Source organism: Ambystoma mexicanum, chromosome 5q (assembly GCF_040938575.1).
Source record: "Ambystoma mexicanum isolate Mex_15411 chromosome 5q, UKY_AmexF1_1, whole genome shotgun sequence".
NCBI classification, from domain to species: Eukaryota; Metazoa; Chordata; class Amphibia; order Caudata; family Ambystomatidae; genus Ambystoma; species Ambystoma mexicanum.
The window spans coordinates 878,806,141-878,821,874 of record NC_090933.1 but is presented as its reverse complement, the minus strand read 5'-3'; the positions used below and the strand labels follow the sequence as shown (position 1 = coordinate 878,821,874).

The 15,734-nt window shown below is 46.3% G+C and overlaps 1 protein-coding gene across 1 annotated transcript in view; it reads left to right on the top strand.

The window, feature by feature from the left end:
* The window catches only part of VIRMA (vir like m6A methyltransferase associated), a 1,848,046-nt gene that overhangs the window by 1,049,088 nt on the left and 783,224 nt on the right, over positions 1-15,734 (top strand). Inside the window, exon 16 of the mRNA XM_069621370.1 lies at positions 4,742-4,994. Within this exon, the coding sequence (XP_069477471.1) occupies positions 4,742-4,994 (253 nt within the window). The remainder of the gene's footprint in view (positions 1-4,741; positions 4,995-15,734) is intronic.

Below are 15,734 nucleotides of genomic sequence, written 5' to 3'. Positions count from 1 at the left end.
CGAGGGTGGTGCTGCGGACACACCCCTCCTTCATGCCCAAGGTTCAGTTGGAATTCCACCTCAACGAACCTTTGGTGTTACCTGTTTTTTCCAAAGCCTTCGTCACCAGCTGAAAGGACTTTGCACTCGCTGAATGTGGCTAGAGCGCTGAAGTTTTATGTGGCACGCACGAAGAGTTTCCGGAAAACTTATTGTGAACTTTGGTCCTGTGATCCATGGGAAGGCCCTGTCGAAGGCTTCCATTTCCAAGTTGCTCTCTGGCTGTATCACTGTCACCTGTGCCCCTGCTGGACATCTGCAGAGCTGCTATGTGTAGGTTGACGCACACCTTCACGAAATTCTACTGCGTAGACAAGAATTCCAGGGAGGAATCCAGAGTCGGCCAAGCAGTGCTGCGCAACCTGTTCGCTTGAAGGTGAGCCTGGTGAGGAGGTAAGAGATTGCTTCTGTTGAGCCTTGCTACCTCTCGTGGTTGTTCATTCAGTTCCAGATCCTCCCTCTGGAGCCGGGGAGATGAGGGCCAGGGGGATAAAGGACAATAAAATGCTTAATGTCAAGGAGGCGTATCTTTGTCTTCTGGTTCACCGTTTGTATTCTACAAATATAGGCATCAAACCACCTCTCCTGAGAAATCCATTCCAACAGTGATAGAAGTGAGAAACAAACCATGTTTTCCCATCCCAACATCTACTGTATAAAATGTGAGACATTTTGAACAGTATTAACAACATTTGTAAACCGGCACCATCACAACCTACTATTTGTTCATTGGACATTGAAAACTCCAACTTGGCACTGTACATCTCTGAAAAGAATTCAGATTTCTCGGGCTTAACCAGCACTATCAAAGCTGGTGCCGGCAGCACCCACCAATGAGCCCCAACTTCTGAAGTCAAACCTTCAGCATAGGTTGTGGCACCATGAATGTTCACTCCAATGACGCCTGCCCCTGTTAGGATGACAAAGCAATGAATTTGGGTAAACCCTCCTTTGTCAATGGTCCATTGTGACCTGGCTGAAGGTCTCCAGACATCAGCCGTCTTGATACCTCTGAGAATGCCATGGTTACTGTTTCTCTTGCTGGTGAATTTGGCTCATTTAGTTACAAGTGTGTTAGACACCCTTTGCATCGCACCACCACGATAAGTGCATAGGTGCATACCCTGACAGACATTTTGGAACCATAGACCTCATTTGACACCATTTTGCCATTCATTTCGGCCTAGATGGAGCAGATTGTCTCTCCACCATCCCTACAGTTGCCCGCATTGTGGTAATAAAACACCATCTGAAATCTTGTTTTTTTTTTTTTAAATAGATCAACCTACTGCTGTTTAGTAGTTCTAACCTCCATAGCTAGGGTCTGATTAACATTTGTAACTATCCCACCTGATACGGAGTAAAACTGTTGAGCGCATAGAAGCTCAATGTTTGTGTATCGGGCAGTCTGGTCTTGCGAACTGTTAACACCAAATGTACATTGGCCTGGAACATGCACAGAGCGTGGGATGTGGCTAACAAAGCTGAGAAACAACTACCCTGTCCACCAGGAGGTTCTGGATGAGAAAGAAACTGTAAAACCACTTTTGAAAAAGGGACTAGGCACCGCTGGTTACGTTGCAAGATCCATGGCCTCACGTAAGGCAGCATTGAATGAGGCATTTAGGTTCACCCAGGCTTTTCAGTCCCAGCTTCCCAACATGCCCCTTGATGAATCATCAGTTTCAGCAGCAAAACATATAACATCCTGGTCAAATTCAAAAGTCCCAGAGCTACTGCCAAATCCTTAAATTATTCCTTAAGCAAGATCGTATGCTTCTTCCGTATGGTCTGACGCCACCCGTCACGCCTTTTCAGCAGGTCGTTGCAAAGGTGGTTGAATGCTGACGAATCACTGTATCCGCGGTAAATAAGGTGCAGCATGAACTTGATGGCATCCTGGAGTAGAACCCCTCCATCCCAAACAGACCATCCTTCCTTTCATTCTGGCTATTTCAGATCCTGTTCTGTCTGTCTGTAGCCTGCCTTGTCCCCAGCTATGGACCGGGATTTTGCCAGGAAACATGGTTCCTTATCTTCAGACCTACTGCTTCCTATTCGGCCACTATCCCCCAAGCCTTTCGCCAGAGCTCTCTGCACAAGCTTCAGTCCTTGCCCTGCCCTCCTGTTGGAGGAAACCTACTAACTCCTAGCGAAGACCACAACTGAATTTGTGCCAGCTTCGGGGGGAGGGGAAGGAATGGACTCCCATTATGTTTTGGAGCTGGAGCACGGGGCATCCCGCCCTCACTATACAGCTGCTGAACTTGTACCTATGCAAGGGCAAGTTCAAGATGGTCGCTCCTTGTCCAGTTCCTTCAGTCCTTGGACCTTAAGGACTGGATGGTGTCCCAGATACTTCAGGACCCCTATTTTCACTTTCCGATCCATCTGAAACACAGAGTAGCTGTTTGGCACATCCACTACCAATTTGAGCTGTTGCTCTTGAGCCTTTCTTCAGCCCCAAGTGTTTTGACCAAGCTGTTGCCTGTAGCGGCTGCACATCTCAGTAGGGAGCAGATTTACCTCTTTCCCTACCTGGATGACGGGCTCATTCAGAAATGCTCTCCAGAATTTCTCAGCCCTACTGTACCACACGCATCTGCTGTACAGCTTTGGCATTTCCCTAAACTTCAAAAAGTCCCAGATCACTCTTGTTTCTCTGGTTCATATAGGTGGTTCTTGACACCTAAATGGGCAAAGCCTTACCGTCCTGGGGACCATGTTTTCCACATCATCCAGATGGTGCTGCTTTTCCTATCCCATTGATTGGTGCTGACCTCTGCCTTGCTCTATCATCTGGGTCTCCGTCTCCTGCTTCTTGCTGGTAGCAGAGGCACAGTTTAAAGGAGATTGCTCCAGGGTCTGCAACACTGTCCCCGATTTCAGTTCAGGGCCAACATGATGGACCTTTTACAGGTCTCGAACAATGTGTTTTAGGACATCCTGTTGTGAACCATTAGAGACAACTTGTTATGGGACATGTTTTTCCATCACCCTTGGCATCAGTTGACAGTCACAGATACCGCTTTGACAGGCTGTGGTGCTCACTTGGACTGGTAAGCAGCTTGTTGTCTTCTCTAGAGGAAAGGGAGTACATCTGTCGTTTCAAGCTGTGGACAATCGGGCTGGCCCTTGTTGCTTTTCTTCCCTCTGTGTGGGGTAGGTGCGTCCAGATCTCAACGTAGGTGGTTATATGGAGTCTCTACCACAGGGGAAGTAAGGCAATGCAACGCAACTCTTGACATATCCCTGCCAGCAGCCCATTTACCTGAAATGCAGAATGATTTCAATGACGTGGAGGAGCCAGCTGGATATTCTCTACCAGTAAAGCAATGTATGCCAAAAACACTTCCTGGATAACCAGACCTGAAAAGATCACTGAACCAACCCCACTCGAATTCCCCCTTCCGGAGAGTTAAGAGCCTGGCAGTGGAGAGGAGCCATGCTAACCATGTTCAAAGCCATTCTGAAGCTGCCATCTGTTTTTAACGAAAGTGCAGAACCTAATGGGAGAGGGCAAGCTGCCCAATTGAACTTACCCAAACGAAGACCTACAAGCATGGAGCCATCTTGTTATGATTGCAGTAGTGTACTGGAAAAAGAAATTTGAAAACGAAAATACCGATTTCCCCCTGCAGCACTCCAATTCCACCACTGTTAAACGCCCCCCGTCCCCCGCCCCATGCATTTCCCCACAATTCGGTATTGTTAGATTTTTTTCTTCGACTCAGTGATTGACTGATTTTTACTTCTCTTGAGTGTAAACATTCTTCTTTTGGGGCTGGACATCACTCTTCTTTGGTGACCTGATGATATTTTATGTGGTCGGTAGGCGATATCTGGCAGACGTCCGTGTACCTTTTAGTAGAAGGGCTATCGTAGGCTCTTACAAGCTCCTGCTGTTTTCGGTGGGTCCCAATGGACGTTGATAAACGTTCCTGCTTCAGTCATCCTGCAAGTGGGAACCTTCCTGTTGTGGTGCCCCTGCTGCGACATTTGCGGTTTACATGTTCCAGGATAGCCACAGAACCTGGTCCTTAATTACAGTGGTCTTGACTTTCTATGGCTACAAGTACTTCCTTCCCTCTGTGGCATTACCTTAACAAAGAGGTGCAGTCCAACTACCACTCAACTTACATTGTAGTTGTTTCTTTGTATATATATATATATATATATATATATATATATATATATATATTTCACTCTTTCTTATTGGTTCCCGTTGTCCTGCTTTCTACTTTACATATTGTATGCTCTGTAAGGTATCAAGCTGCAACACCCTGAAATCCCTTTCTTGGAGAAACGGTGGGCTCTTAACAAAAACATTGAAAAGTCTGTCATTTAGGCTCTTCAAAGAACAAAAAAAATTAGAAACTGAACACAATAGAGCTGCGTGTAGACCATTTTGCGCATGTGATGAATATATGCAATTCATGTTCAAAATGTCAGTTCCCCTTTACATTTAGAAATATGACTTCATCATAGCAAATTAACATTTGTCCTTGACAAAACAGAATATGCAAATGTGTAAAATATGTTGTGTGAGAAAATCAACAGTTTGAGACTGGCCGATTTCAAGTGACTTCTTTTCGGGGTACGTAGCTTGGCATTGCTATCCAGTCCGTATGCTGTCTTCTATATTGTTTTTCATTGTATCCTGTCTACCCAACGTTTAATTGAAGTCACTTTTTCTTTTCAGTGGCACAGAAGTGAAAGCAAAACAGTACACCGGACAAACAGCTCGGCTTCTTGGTCTGCTTGATGCACTCGCCTCCCACAGAGCCTGTAAAGTGGTCATTTTGTACCTTATTAATGGAATCAATAAAGGAGATGAAAGATATACTGAAGTGTTCTTGGAACTCTTGGCATTAATGCGAACTGCTGGGGACAATGTTATTCACTTGCAGTGTGCTGAATATGTAACTACCATCTTGCAGTGCCTCTGTGACCAGGTACTGTGAAACACATTATCAACATAGAATATTTCCGTGTATTATTGCTTGTTTCCTGAAAAGCACACAGGGAGAATGAAAAAAGTGTTAAATGGAGACGACCTCGCTAAAGAGGTGTGCCTCATGGTTCTCCTGAAGCCACAGTCGTTTCCCTTGCAGTTCAGGAAAGGTGGAGGATGTGTGTTCCAAACTTTCATTGTGTTTTAAATCGTCTTTCCTCAAACTTGCATTTCTTGAAATATGGAATCGAGAGCTTGGAGAGAATTGGACATCTGAGGGTCTTAAAGGATTGCTCCTGTTAATTCACTCTTGTGCTTATTTAGGGTCCGATTTGTAGCGAACTTTTCTACTGCTGTGATAATACATTAAAGGCAGTTTCTGTTTTGTACTTAGAAGTGTGCTTAATGCAGGTGATCTAGATGTTGGGTTTTTAGTTAATATTTCCTGCTCGATTTTGGAACCTCTGCCGTTTGCTCAGAAGAGTGACCTTCCCAATTACTAAAACGGTGCAACAGAAGTCCTGGGTTCCATTTTCTGCTATTTTTGGTTAGAAAGTACAGACTATTAAATGGTGCTATGCGGTATAGTGTTTTACATTGCTGTAAGGCCACTTCAGCATGCTGCGGGTGAACAGAAAAGGGAGAGTAGAAGCAGGTTGAGAGTGGTGAGCGACAGATCAAACATGAAAGCAGAACGTTCTTATCTTGGTTGTTTGTATTGCGCTCAACACTTTTGTAAGGCCATTTTACAGCACTGACGATGAAGAGTAGTGAAGCAGGTGGAGGATGCAAAACAAACTAGGCAACTTGTCTTTTATTTGTGTATGACTCCCACTGTTAGTATGGTTAATACAATAATAATGCTCACAATCCATAACTAGCAAATGCTCCCTGATGCAGAGTGCCTTTCATTGGGCCATTGCCTTATAACCAAAACAGTATTTTAACTGCTGCAATTTTGTTTTTTATTGTTACATTTCCTCTGTAAATGCAGCCTCTTCTTATAAAGAAAGTCAAATAGCATCCAGAGACATATTTTTCTTTCATTCTTCTTTCATTCAGAAAGGAGGTGAACGGTTACAGCAGTGGTCTTCAAACTTTTTTGGCCAGGGCCCCCCTGAGCAAAATTTGGGCAGGTCGGGACCCCCCAGAAATGCCAAATGGACAGTATATATTGCGCGCCGTCACCTGCTCCCATCAAAGTCGCTGGGCTCCCTCATCCCACTCCTACCCAGTCGCTGGACTCTCCCCACCCCATCACACACCCAGGGCTCTCCCCACTCTGCTCCCATCACTATCCCATGGTTCCCGCCCATTGTGCTCCCACCATAGTCCCTCGGTTCCCCCATCCCGTTCCCAACACAGTCTGAGGGCCAGTGGCGACTGGTGAATCTTTTTTAAGTGGAGGGGCATTAAGGGGAGGTTCGGGGGTGTTTCCCCCTGTGAATTTTTTTTTAAATAATAGGTTAAAATGTTGCATTGTAGAGCATACTTTTAACAAAAAATGGGTAAATAGCCAAACAGTTTGCAATTGTTGCTGGGAGTCCAGGGGGCAGGCATTGATATTTTATTTCTATCGCGCTCGTACACAAGTGTTTCAGAGCGTGACAAGGCAAGGGAGGGGAACAGAGGAGAATAAAACAGCGATCTTACTAGGCCCAGTGACATTGAGAACGCGCAAGTGTGAGGGGAAAAGTGCATGGAAGGGGGGATAAGTGGAAAGTGCGAAGCAGAGGAGAAACAGATAAATAACAAATAAATAATAAAGGCAACAAACAGTGGTAGTGCAGCCAGCAATTTGCAAGTGCTACGTTTAAGGCAGCAGACAGGGTAGGTCTGATAAGTGCAGGAAGAAAGATGGTTCTCTTCAAGTTTTAGAGTGGCAGGGCGCTGTTCCAGAGGGAGGCCCCAGCCGAAGACGGAGATCTACCCCCAGCTCGTTTCTTTGATGACCCCAGCTTCGTTTCTTTGATGACCCCAGCTGCTCTGTCCGTATGTGCGAGGAGGCGCAGGAGCTCCCCCTCGGACATACAGACATGCAGTGCCGCAGCCAGCATTTCCAATGAGCTATGCAATGCTGGCGAAGCAAAACGCCCCAGCACTTGCATGGCTCAGTGAGCATGTGCGGCTGGGGAACTAAACTGAACTGTCAAAGGGAAACAGTGTTTACCTTTGACAGTTCAGCCAGCCCAGGAGCACTCCATTAGCTGGATAAAGCAGCTGAGGGAGTGCTCACTGTTTCACTGGGCTGGCTCCTTAGCTCCTCCATAATGGGTGAGGGGCCACTGGGTGGGCGCCTCTTGCCATTATGGATGAGCCGCCAGGCTCGGACAGGCCTATAGGGCAATGCCTGTACCAAAAATGTAAAATGCTAGTTTGGGCCAATCAAAATGGGCCACCATTTTGGCCAATGTGGACCATTTTGATGAGTTACTTAACTATGCAGTTAGTAATGTTGACCATTGTTGCTGAATAAATCACAATTTACTTACATTTTAACACAAAGCACCCCTTTGGGTACTATTGAAACAGTGGGCTTCATAACTACTCTGGCGGTAGCTGTGCCGGTAAAACCGGCACGGCTGCCACTGGAGTTGCATCCGGGTCTGGCACCCGCGAATGGGCAATTACTAGGTCATGCCGAGTTAGGCGGACATGATAATTGCCCTTTCGAAGGTGCCGGTAGATCCCCATTCCAGCCCCATATGGCTCAAATGGGAATGGGGAGCTCGGATGCACCGGCACCGTTAATAACGGTGCCGGTGCATCCGACGAGCTGAGGTCAGACCTGGCGGGGGCTGTCAAGCACCCACGAGCACAACTCTTACTATGGCGGAACGGTAGCAACGGTGCCGGTAGCTTACCAGCACCGTTGTTACTAGTCCGCCATAGTAGTAATGAGGCCCAGTCTGTGACTAAAGGAATGAATATCCATTTACAACTGTGGGCCACTTTTTCATTGTTGCCTGAGACAGTTTCATGCTTCAGCCCGCCCATGTGGGCCACCCCTGCCCATTTCTTCCAATCTAAAAAAAAAAAAAACAAATCTTTTTTCATGCTGAGCTCTCAGGGCCCCCCTGGGATGCACCGCGGACCCCTAGGGGGTCGCGACCCACAGTTTGAATACCACTGGGTTACAGCAATTGGACTTTTAAAACATGTTCTTGTTTTAAATAATTCACTGTTTTCAGGCTTGTGGTCTTTATTGCAGTACAACAACAGTATAAGCCAAGAGATATGATGTATCTCATACCCGGAAAGAGAATTTACTTCAGACATTTGTTTTCAGTCTGCGGGGCATAAATTTGAATCCAGACAGTCCGATATAGCTCTTCACCCTTCTGAAGTTGATAAGTGGAAGCATTACATTTGGTAATGCCTGCTATTATTACAGTGCTTATAAGCAGGAGGACTCTTGACAGGAAGTGCTGTATAGGAACATGATCTTATTATTATGATTATTATTCTTTGACCCATTCTTCGGGCCATTGAGAAAGAGCATGCTCTAGATTCTGCCTTATGAGACCATCTGCAGATTATTCAGTGCACAATTATTTGTTGGAGTCAAAAGTGACTAATCGAATATGCTACAGCTGCTGACATTCTCAGTGCTACGTTTCCTGCAAAATTCCCATTTTAGCTGGTGGTAACTGCTTCTTTCCTGGAAATCCTAACAGCTCTCAGGCAATCATGGTTGAAACATCTACTGAAGTTAGAGCAGGGAGAAAGAGTTTGAAAAAAGCTGCGGTGAAGCTCTTGGTGAAGAATCATCTTCACCAAGGCTGTTGATATTGCCTGCTGTTCACATAACAGCGGAGTGTGAAATAGGTAAATAATTTAACTACAAACCCTCCAATGCAGTCAAAGCTGCCTTACCTTGTTATCGAGATAATGATGGAAGATATCCCACCTTAGTAGATGAATCTGCTTGCACAGCTCTTGCCATTCATGGAATAGGTAAGAAGCAAGTAAATACCTATACCCTTTGAAAAAAGGGACACTTGGATGAACACTCAAAAGGGGACAAAAGTGAGAAGGGTTTATTTCTATGTGACTCCTGGCATGCAAACCGGAATGCTGAGAAACGACATGGTTGCTGTTTCTCAACTTTAAAAAAAAAAAAAAAACTAATAACCAAGATGGTCTCCATGGATTAGGGAGGAGGGACCTACATGTAGTCCCTTCTTCCTTTCCATGACGTCCATTGCTGCAACGGAGATGCACTTGGAACACTGATTGTTCCTGGAGCTGGTGAAGAACAAGGGCGTGTAGGGTAAGAGGGGCTGGGGTGGGTGAGAGATGTGGAAATTGGGGGTTATGGTCGGAGAGGAAGGTGAGTGCGGCGTGGATTTACTTGCTTTTCCACCAGGGAAGATGGAGGCCTCCCACTCACGAGGAGGCTCGGAGCTGGAGTTTTATCATGAGGTAAAGACCCCATTCCGAGGTTCCTGATTTGGTGCTTATGTTGGTTATATTACCATAGTGATCAAGAACTTTTGTGTCATGAACCGTCGCCTGCGTCCCTTTTGGACCTCGTGGTCCCTGGCCCATAGAGCACTGAATCCAGTAACCCTCCCAACATGGCCGTCGAATACGAAATACAGCTTGCCAGCCTTCGCGCTCCACGCTCAGCCCACTACTAAACAGACACACCTCTGCGGCTATGCGTGTCTCAACGCTACTGCTCGCCGTAGCTGGACGTGTGCTGCCGGAGTTCGCTCGGGGCTAATTTCCTGAATTCTGTATCCCAGTTCCTTGATTCCTCCTCCTTTCCTTTCATCCCTCAAACCTTATTGAACTTTCCTGGATTTTCTCCGCGATCGAGTCACGGTTTCCGTGCCTCCGCACGCAGACATTGTTCCTTCCTGGACAATCTGAACGAAGCACGCTGGAATCTGAAGACCCACGCACAGGCTTATACAAATCCCGGACCGTGCGAAAGAAGTCACAAAAGAAGGTTGCAAGCAAACAGGAAAAACAGGCGAGAAAGGGAGAGACTTGTGACAATTTGTGCAACATTCACAACTGATTGGGGCACACATTCCTCCCTGGGAGGCCAAGATAGTGTCCAGGACCATGGTGCCTAAGGCTACTTCCTCATGGTTCATTTGGAACAGAGTATCAAGTTGTGTCATTGGCAATCTTTTCTAGTAGCAGGTACAACCCACAGATCTTGTCTCCATTTATTGTGATGCCTACTCAAGGTATTCGGTCATCGAGACCGAGATTCTTCCTATCGGTACACCTGTTCACTGTTTCGCTCCTGCACTCTGGCCACCCTCTGTGGGCTAACCTCCCTCTCCTTCCACTGAATCCAGAAACCTTGCGGTCATCTTTGACTCCTCTCTCTCCTTTACTCGTCACATCTTGGACCTTGCCAATAAGGCCCACTTTCAACTTTACCTCCTTAGAGGCATTCTTTCTTTCCTCACTGTTAGGCAGAAACCTATGCAGTTCCCTTAGGGACCACTGCAAAAGATTTAGGACTACAGGTGGTTGGCAGTAAACCCAATTGGTATCAGTCTGTACCACCCAGATTTACCTGGTAGCTGTGGCTGAGCAGTCAGACTTCTCTCAAGATGAGTTAGGCAGTATATAGAGTATACACAATAGGTACAGAGACACAGTAGCACAAGCAAACACTGACCAGAGCTTTGGTGTGAAAGTATATAATTATTTAAAGGCACACTTGTAAATTACACTAGCACAAAGAGGTAAGTAAATTCAACACAGTCACTATTATATATATATATATACAACCCTAATTACTTATTAGACAAGTCTTACTGAGAAACGCCACTTATTTTCAGACAGAGGTGAGCACTTAACATAAGATGGCACTCTAATAAGTTATTAAAAAGGGAGGGAAAAAGGCAGAGTTATGAAAGCACACAAATTTCAATACTTTTCAAAGAACCACAGTGAGGCAGGTTAGGCAAAGTCTACTGGAGAGCAAGGAAGTTCAAATGCCAGGCCCACTCTTAGAGAGAGCAAGCGAAATGTGTCCAGGATCACACAGTGGTGTTATGCCCAAAGAGTCTTTGTAGAAAGTTCACAAAAGATTGAGATCAAGTCAGGAAAAGTTAGTTCGCAGGTCCCAGGCTAGCCCAGGTTAGAAAGTCGAGGATTTACTGTCACCCCGAACGATCTGTCGCAAGGGAAGCCAGGCGGGACACAGTACCTGAAAGTGGGAAGAGCGCTCCAGCGGGGGCAGTTGTTCCTGACAGCGGGTGCACGTCGGTGTTTCATCCAGAGGAAGAGGTGGTCTTGGCGTGGAGGAAAGCTGAAGGTCGTTGCGCTGCCAGGGAAGAAACCAGCCATGGAGTTTCCCGGTTCAAAGGTACTACCCTGTTCTTCGCGGTAGTGGTAAACCTTGGTATTCCGTTTGCCGGGGTGCTTGGCATTGGCAAGGCGGCCACGAGATGGTCCAGGAAGGCAAAAAGACAGGCAAACTGGTTATCCCCACCAGTCAAAGGAAGAAGACTCTCCGGGCTGGAGATCTCCTCTGTCGTCGGGAAAAGTGGTGAGACGGTTCCACAGGGCTCCACTGGTGGTGTCGTCGTTGCAGGTCGGCTCGGATTCTCCCTCCTCGGATTCTTTAGGTCCTGTGGCGACTTCTGAGGTTCCAGTCCCCAAAACCCTGCTTTCATGCAGAAAACCCCCATTCATTCAGCCTAGCTGTCAATCAAACGTGCTAAGTGGTGAGCCGGGCGGCTCACCACTTGGGCCAATCACACAAGAGTGCGACTTGAGTTGCCGAGGCAACTCAGTCCAGGGTGTCTAAACCCCCTCCCACACCCCCTGTGGTACCCAGACAGAGTGGCACCACTTTTGGAGGCTTCTGTGGAGAAGCCCGCCAAAAAGTGGAACAAAGGGCTCGACTTGGGTTAGAGTCACAGAAGCGAACACAAACGCCATTTTGGAACAGAGTTTCGGCAAAAAATTACCAACCAGTGAATTAATATTAATTTAATAAACCGGCGGTATGTTCGAGGCTATATTTAAAAAGTGGTAGCCTCGAACAATGGGAAAATCCCATAGGAATATATTTGCGGTCGAATATAAACAGTAGTATCCACTGCCACCAGCCAAAACTCTGGTAGGGGGGGACTGGACAGTGCCCCCTCGAACAATAGACCCCGGGGCAATAGAATTGCCCCGACCAGTACGTCCACAATAGGATGGTTTGTACTGGTTCTGTTCACAATTTGAGACTAGTAAAGCCAATGGTGACTTTACATGCCCTGGGAGACAGTAGTCAGTCCCAGGGTATGGAGTCTATGTTTGGGGGTTGCTACGACACCCATGGGTTACGGCACTGAGTCTTAGCAATAAACCCCAAAAATCCAGCAAAGCTGCTGGGAGACTCACTAGGTTTGGGAAATTAGCCTTTACAGAGAATTCTCCCTAATACTCACCTCCACAACCCCCCTCCCTCCCCCCCGAGCTCAATGTTTCTAGAGCGCTGGTTCTCTCCAGTCTGGATTACTGTAACGGCCTCTTCCTCAACCTGTCTCTTTCTTCACTCCGTCCTCTTCAACTAATTCAGAATGGGCTGCAAGACTTATCCTTGGCCTCAAGCCCTGGTACTGTGTATCTCCAGCTCTACAATCTCTCCACTGGCTCCCTGGTTGCTAAAAGGATCAAATTCAAGACCCTTTGGATCATCCACATGGCTGTCTGGGGCCTGGGACCACACGATCGACAGCTCTCTTACTAAATACTCCCCTTCCAGATCCCTTCGATCTTCTTGCTCCAACTCTCTGCTGGTCAGATGTTTTTCCCAGCAGAGAGCTGGGGGCCAATCCCTCGCCTCAGCTGCCTCCCTCCTATGGAACATTCTCCCTCTCTCTGTCTTCAACCAGACCACTTTCGGTTCCGCAAACAACTCAAGACCTTTCTCTTCTCCTCCTCCTTCTCTTTCCCCCCTCCCATGCTAACCATCCCCTCTGTCGCTGAGATTGGTGGCCTGGTCCCTCAGGAGTCATTAGGATCCTGGCCTTCTGCCCAATCGCCCCCTGCACTGCCCTCTGGGCCCACACCCGTCTGTCCATTAATTTGCCTCTGCCCTGCACTTACCTGTTGGGTGGTAGACCTCCCCTTCGCTGGAGTGTCTCTGCCCATGCACCTCTGGCAACCCCCTACCCCCGGGGGACCCTAGGAGCACTTCCCCCACCCCCTTTTTTTCTTTTCACTGCTTTTTTTCACGTTCTGAATGTCATATGACCTAGTAGGACCGCTTTTTTGTTTCTATTTGTCAGTTTTCAACATTTATTTACTCCCTTTTTCCCTTCCCTTTTTGCTTTGTGGCGCTTTGAAACACTGTCTTGCTGTATATGTGCCTTATAATATTCAATAAATAAATACAAATTCAGTGTACTCCTCTCACCCAAATTCTTTCCTGTGTCATGTGGGTAACTCAGCTAAGTGTCTAATGGCAGGCAAGACATATACCCTGTATTACAGGGACCGGACCGTTATTTGGGAGTCCGTTGTAAATCAAAGTTCTGCCTATATTGTGACTTCCTTTGTGATTGACAAGTTATATCTATATTTGCTCAAATCTATGGATATTGTGCCATGGTTTACCTAAAAAGAGCTTTATAGCGGATGAGGTAAGTCAGATTGAAGCAGGATTATTTTTTTAAAGTCTTTATATTTGAATGTGTTCACATCATATAATATCATTAAAAAAACACATTTGATCATGAGCAAGAGCACGTAAAGACGAATAAGCTCATCTGAAATGAACACATCAGACCACATGAGCCACAGCACCATGTACAAAATACATCTCTGGTGCCCCCGACTATGCAGGAACAGCTACGACACACATTTTCACTCGGCTGTACATAACAATCAAATGCCATGGCTTGTAATTGGGCCCAGAGCCTTTAACTCGGGTGAGTCTGCATCAATGACGTGTTTAGTCCATCACAGTCTCCACCCCAGACACCTCATTGCCCTTCCCCTTTCTGGCCAGCAAAAACACTGTGACAGGATCCCAAATATCACAAGGTCTAGAGCAAGTCGGTAACAATCTGCAATACTCCTGGTCTGTGTCGCAGCACCAAGCCAGATCTTTTAGTCATTGAAGCAGGTTTCTTGTAAGTTAGGAAAGGCAGAGGAAAGTTTTGTGGTCCAGTGGAACTAAGAAAAGAACAGTACCCATTACATTTATAGCTTAAATTGGTATAAATGTCACGCATATCGAAGGTTACAGTTACAACATGGAATCCTGAGTCTAGGTCATGGGGAAGCGTGTGCACAGACCCAGCAGTTGAATGTTTTCTGGATGCAGGCGTACTTCCAGGTCACATATAGATGTTCTTGATTTCAAATCATGGATGAACACCAGAGTCTGGTTTTATTTCAAATAGTGTTGAGTCATTACTAAGACAAGAACCATGAGATGTCATGTTGTATGATCAGTTCTTCTCAGTCTGTGTTCAGGTGCACAACAAAGTTCTTCAAAGTTTCAAGGAGACGGCAGGCAGCCTACCTTCCCACCTCATGAACAAGAACGGGGCTTCCCACAGACAATGGTAGTAGTCAGGATGCACAAGGAATGGAATTGGGGAACTTTCTGCCTAGCTGTATTTAAGAAGCTTTGCATTTGCGCCAGGTAGAGAATTCCAACAACTAACAAATATTCCAATCACAATGTTAAGAGGAATGTAGAAAAAGCATAACCGTGGGAGTTGTTTGCAGCTGCTGCTTCTCCTTACGGCCACGCCTTCAGTCACTTCCTCAACAAAATTAGTATTTGCAGCAAGAGTATGCGCTTTTTTATGCAATTACTGTCTTTTGTTGTAATTAAATGAGAGCAAATGAAAGTCTGGGATGAGGGTGGAGATTGTACCTGTGCAAGGCTGTTGTGTCTATGCCTCGAATAGCAGGGGTATATGAAGCAGAAGCATCAGTAGTAGACAGAGAAGATGTTGTCGGCCCTGCAGCTTGATGGTGAAGATTCTGTTTCCGGCAAAGGATGAATCGGGTAGTCTAGCCAGGCTAGCAGGTGGGGTTGACAGTGAGGCTTCTGGCGGTGGTAGCTGCTGTGCTGGGGCTTCAGATGGAGCCAGAACTATGTTTACTTGAGGCGGCATCCATCTACAACGAATGCCCCAACACTTTACTGCAGTTTTGGTAGGAGAATTTCATGTGGCCCTGCCGAGTTCTAGGAGTGTAGGCGCTGTCACCTAGCTAGAGACAATGGCAGGGCCCATCAGGAATTTCAGGCAGGGCCTACTGTACCTGGAAATCGACACATATGAAATCAATTACAAGGAACTTGCAGTAGTTCGAAAAACGATCGAGATGCAAGTTGGTGGTGTTCTGTATGACTTGATTGTCATGTCAGTTTCTCGTTGGATGACAACCAATACTTGCGGTATGCATTGTAGTGAATATGAGCAAGACAAGGGGCAGTACTTCTGCCCACTTGAAGCAACTCATGGAGAGCCTCATTTAAATGTCCCCATTTGTTCATTCTAGAATACCTCTGAACTGGGGATAATGAGCAAGGTGTAGTTGCTGGGTGTTATTTAGAGCTTTGCAGATATCCCTGATATCCTGGCCGCTGAAGTGGGTCCCCTCATCACTGTCCATTGTAATTAAAAGACTAAATTGGAGAATTAATCCTTATAACCTTTTCACTATGGAAATGGTATCTCCCTTTCTACAGAGATGGGCTTCCATCCACCACGAAAACATTAGACAATAATCATAGTTTCTGATGTTT